This window comes from Monopterus albus, unplaced genomic scaffold (genome assembly GCF_001952655.1).
Source record: "Monopterus albus unplaced genomic scaffold, M_albus_1.0 scaffold102.1, whole genome shotgun sequence".
NCBI classification, from domain to species: Eukaryota; Metazoa; Chordata; class Actinopteri; order Synbranchiformes; family Synbranchidae; genus Monopterus; species Monopterus albus.
Genome location: NW_018127982.1, coordinates 1,527,827 through 1,532,615, shown reverse-complemented (window position 1 = coordinate 1,532,615; position 4,789 = coordinate 1,527,827). Strand labels below are relative to the sequence as shown.

Sequence of the window (4,789 nt, the reverse complement as noted above, 5' to 3'; positions counted from 1 at the left end):
GGGTACTGTGAGGGCATATACATCAGAAGGATGTATAAATTGCTTACTTGTTCTACTGGCGTTCACCAGAAGCAGTGAGTTGCTAAGACAGGCTTGGAAATAATATGGCAGTAATACAGTACTGTGCAAAAGTCTTAGGCCACCATTAGATTTGTTGTTTTAGCAATGTTATGATGATTATATACACATATATTTATGAGAACAAGTAGGAAATTTAAAAAAACAATGTCATAAAAAAAACTCATTAAATTGGATGTGGTATTCAAGCGGTTCTAATGAAATATGAATAATTCCGGAGAAGTCAAGGACAAAAATCAGAGTGAAGACCAAGAAAACTGTCAATGTCTGATGAGAAGTTTCTCAAGAGTTTCTTCCCTGAGAGATCAGAGAAAATCCAGCAAGGACCTGGTTCAGCATCTGGCGTCATCATCTGGATGCCAAGTTGATCCTTCCACAGTCTGATCAAGAAGCTTGATCAGGGACAGCCTTTGTGGAAGGACGGGAGCCAAGAAACAACTTTTTCAGGAGGAGGACAGGGAGATTGGAGTGAAGATCAGTGGAAAAGAGTATTATGGAGATATGAATAGAGGTTTGACATTTTCAGGTCCTATCATCGACAGCATGTGAGAAAAAGAGTTGGTGAATGGTGGAAGAATGAGTGCTTGCAGCTTTCAGTGAAACATGGTGGAGGGTCTGTCGTGGGTTCAAGATAGTCTCACCAAAACAATTTCCAAGCTGTGTTAAGTGCAAAGGGAGGTGACACTAAATACTGACTACTGAATACTGTGGAAGCTACTTTGTTCTGAAAATGTGTTTTTTTTTTTTGTTGTTTTTTTTTATATTGTGTACATATTTCCTGTACTTTCTGCTTGCATCTTAATTTATTTCTGTCTCTTTATTATTACAATATTGCTAAAAATAAAACTAATACTAGCCTAAAACTTTTGCACAGTACTATGCGTCTACATATTTAAACTATGAAAGAAAACCTTAAAACAACAGTATTATGCAAGTATACCAAATGTATAATTATGTGCAGTGGGTGAAAACAAAAAGAGAAACATGAAACACACAGAAGCTCACACAGACAAAAAGAATGTAAATAATTTAGAAATGGTTTTACCTGTTAGAATTGATTGGTCTACCCTCAGTGTGGTTGACTTGATAGAACACAGTCTGATGTCTGCCGGCACTTTATCACCAACTGTGTACAGAAACAGCAAACCAGAGTGGAAACTCAGGTACCTACTCACAACTTAAAAGTAGCTGTAACTGGGCATAGGTGGAATGATACTTTGTGTAACCAGACTTATCTTTGTAAATCTACACAGTTCACAAAGCAATAAAAGCAGAGTGTAAATGTACCCCATGTAAAAAGGCACCTCTAAAATTAGAGCATTGTATAATGAAGTGGGTTTTTTTTTTTTTTCCTGAAAATGTTTTCACACAAAAACCACCACACAGACACTAAAGCCTTGGCAATAAAATCATTTGTTATCCCAACTCATGGGCTATGGGAATAATAAAATAATCAAACTTAAGTTATTTGTTGGAGAAAGGCTAAGAGAGAGTCATGCTTTAAAAGATTAATGTTCCACTCAATTCCTGCCCAGGACACAAAGAGTGCTGTTCATTCTTTCCACTAAGGCAAGGCCTTTGCAATTCCCAGTAAAACAAATGTAAATATACACAGAATTCTAATGAACTACTTCCTTCACAGAAAACTGATAAGTATCATTAAAACTACTGACATTTATTAGCTTTGCTTAAAAGGGTATCACACACAGTTTGGCTTCTTTGTTTGGTTTTACAAGCAGTTTGGGTCTGATCTCTGGAGATTAAAAGTACTGATAATGAACCTTTCAGCTTTGTGATCTAAATGAAGTTAAAAACAAAATATTTAATAGTCAAGGGAGCTTTGCATTGCAAAGCACTATGGGATGAGACTGGATATGCAAACACGCAATACATAATCTCTAAAGAAATTGTTTAACTGAAGAAGAATTAAAAACATTGTTTTTAAGTTAGTCTAAAAATACATTAAGTCTTGTATTGATTACATTCCCCGTGTAGTACTGTACTATTAGTCTGTGAGACTATGAGCCATTCTAAAGCACAATGAAAAATGCCACTGTTGCACCAAATTGAAATATTACTTTCAGCTTACAGTAGGATGCCTCAGGGTTTGAAAGGGTGAAGGGAAAAGCAATGTAAAGCAATGGCCCAGAGGCTCTTCAGAGATCCTTCTGTGCACAGTGGAGAGTGGTGACAGACATGTACACAAACCCTTGGGCCTCTGCAGTGCCCTTCTGAGTAGAGAAAGGGGGGGGAGTGAATGTGAAGAAGGATTAGATGAGCTCTGAAAACACACGTCCAAAAATGGATAAACTATTTTGATCAGTTGAAAACGTGTGCTGCTGGATTTGGCTGAGGGGGAATGATTAACAAAAACTCCTGTTTTAAGCAAGGAGAATCTGCTCAACGTCATGTGAATTGAAAGAGAAACAGTATGACATGCCCTAGTGTGTAGACATTGCCACCATTCTCAGAAGTTTGACCGTTTTGAACAGTTAATTAAGAGACTGAAAGGGAGGACATTCTACACAAGAACCACAGTGAGTAACCAATAACACCAACTCCTCAACCCTAGTTTCAGTTTATAAATCTCTTATTACTGTAAGACGTGTAACGGTGAGTTCATCAGGAGTCAAATTGCTTCTGAACAAACCAGCTTTACAACCAAATTTGGTCCTCCAGATGACTAGAGGCTGTCAAAACCACTTCCATATCACCTGCCTGCCTTCAAAATAGAACCAACATTAACAGGCAGGAGATAGTGATGAAGATAAATGAGCATAGCAATGGGGGGGGGGGGGGGATCTCAAAGCCCTGGGGGAAGGTTACTCCAAACAGCCACTAATTTGAAAACCTCCTACCCCGAAGTATTTACCATCCATTGGCGTATACTGAGAATACAGTGAGGTCACCTACAAGAGAGAGAGAAAAAAAAAAAAAAAAAAAAACACACTTTAACAGGTTGAGACAAAAAAAGCCACATCTGATACATTCCATAAATAAAAAAAAAAACCTCTTAAAATGGACTGGAGAGCATTACTGACACCTTTTCAAAATCGCCAGGAATAGTATTTCAAGCACGTGATGTTCCTTTAATTTGTAATGAAACTCACCTGTAGCAGTCAACAGCTGCTGGCAACATAGAAAACACATTTGCAGTCAGTTAAAATGGAGAAAAATTGACAACCTTTGTTTCGTGTGGACCACACTGAGCATGGAGAAAAGAAAGAAGAGCAGAGAATTGGCTGAGGATTTGAGAACCACAATAGTGGAAAAGCCTGGACAATCTCAAGGCTACAAGTCCATCTCCAGAGATCTGGCTGTTCCTGTGTCCACTGTGCACAACACTTTCAAGAGGTTTACAGCACATGGCGCTGTAGCTAATCTCCCTGGATGCAGACGAATGAGAAAAATAGATGACTGATTGCAACGAAGGATTGTTTAAATAGTGGATAAAGAACCTTGATCAACTTCCAAACAAATTCATCTGAATGATGTGGGACACTATGGGAGGAGGCCCAGGGGGACTGCACAGCTGACAAAAAAAAAAAAAAACATGAAAAAGCCATATTGGAGTTTTCCAAAGCTTGAGGAAGCCACAATCCTTCTGGGAGAATGTCCTGTGGACAGATAAGATTCAAATAGAACTTTTTGGTTGAGCACATCATTCTACTGTTTTCAGAAAACAAAATGAGAACTTGAAAGAAAAAAAACACAATCCCTGGAGTCAAATGGTGGAGGTTGCTTTGCTGATTCAGGCACTGGATGTCTTGACTGTGTATGGTATTATGAAATCTGAAGACTACCAATTAATTCTGGGGTGCAATGTGTCAGAAAGTTGGGTCTCTGTCAGATGTCATGGGTCTTACAGCAGGACCATGACCCAAATCATACTTGAAAAAGCACCAAGAAATGGTTTCAGACAATGTGCTGGAGAGTTCTGAAGTGGCCAGCAATGAGTCCAGATCTAAATTCCATAGAGCACCTGTGGAGAGATCTCAAAACAGCAGTTGGGAGGAGTCCTTCAAATCTGAGACCTGGAGCAGTTGGCAAAAGAACAGTGGTCCAAAATTCCAGTAGAGGTGGAAGAAACTCACTGATTGTTACAGGAAGGGATTGATTTCAGTTATGTTTTCCAAAAGGTGTGCTACCAAACATCAAGTTACATATTAAATACAACCACTTCTGATGATTTTGAAAAGGTGTCAATAATTCTGTCCAGTCCATTTTTGGAGTTCTGTGTGAATTTGGCTTTTTTCCCCTCTGCTTTTGTGTGTGTGTTCCAATGCAAAAAAAAAGAAAAAAAAAAAGAACACGAGAATACCAAAGAATTCGTGATTGCAGCAATTTGCCAATATTTTTCGCCATCACTGTAGGTACTGTATGTTAAACCTCAATTTCACAATATTGTGTTCATTGCCATAATAAGTTCACTTCTCAGACTAACAAACCTATTAAATTTCAAAGAACAAATCATATATGGGCCAAGAATACTTAGACAAGAATAAGATGAAAGCTATCAATTCCTCTGAAGTTTTAGTTTATTATTGTTCTTACAAGTCATCTTAGACACACACACACACACACACACACACACACACACACACACGTTATTTTGCAATTATCTACACCAACTTGCTGCAGTGACCCAACATTTGCAGCTGTTTCAACTTAAGAGTGACATTTTCTTTCATCTCACAGAACATGCTCTTTT

At 38.3% G+C, this 4,789-nt stretch overlaps 1 protein-coding gene across 1 annotated transcript in view; it reads right to left on the bottom strand.

Moving 5' to 3' along the window:
* atp2a2b (ATPase sarcoplasmic/endoplasmic reticulum Ca2+ transporting 2b) overlaps nucleotides 1-4,789 on the bottom strand; it is a 24,894-nt gene that overhangs the window by 11,179 nt on the left and 8,926 nt on the right. Inside the window, exon 6 of the mRNA XM_020609805.1 lies at nucleotides 1,124-1,204. Coding sequence (XP_020465461.1) covers nucleotides 1,124-1,204 — 81 coding nt within the window. The remainder of the gene's footprint in view (nucleotides 1-1,123; nucleotides 1,205-4,789) is intronic.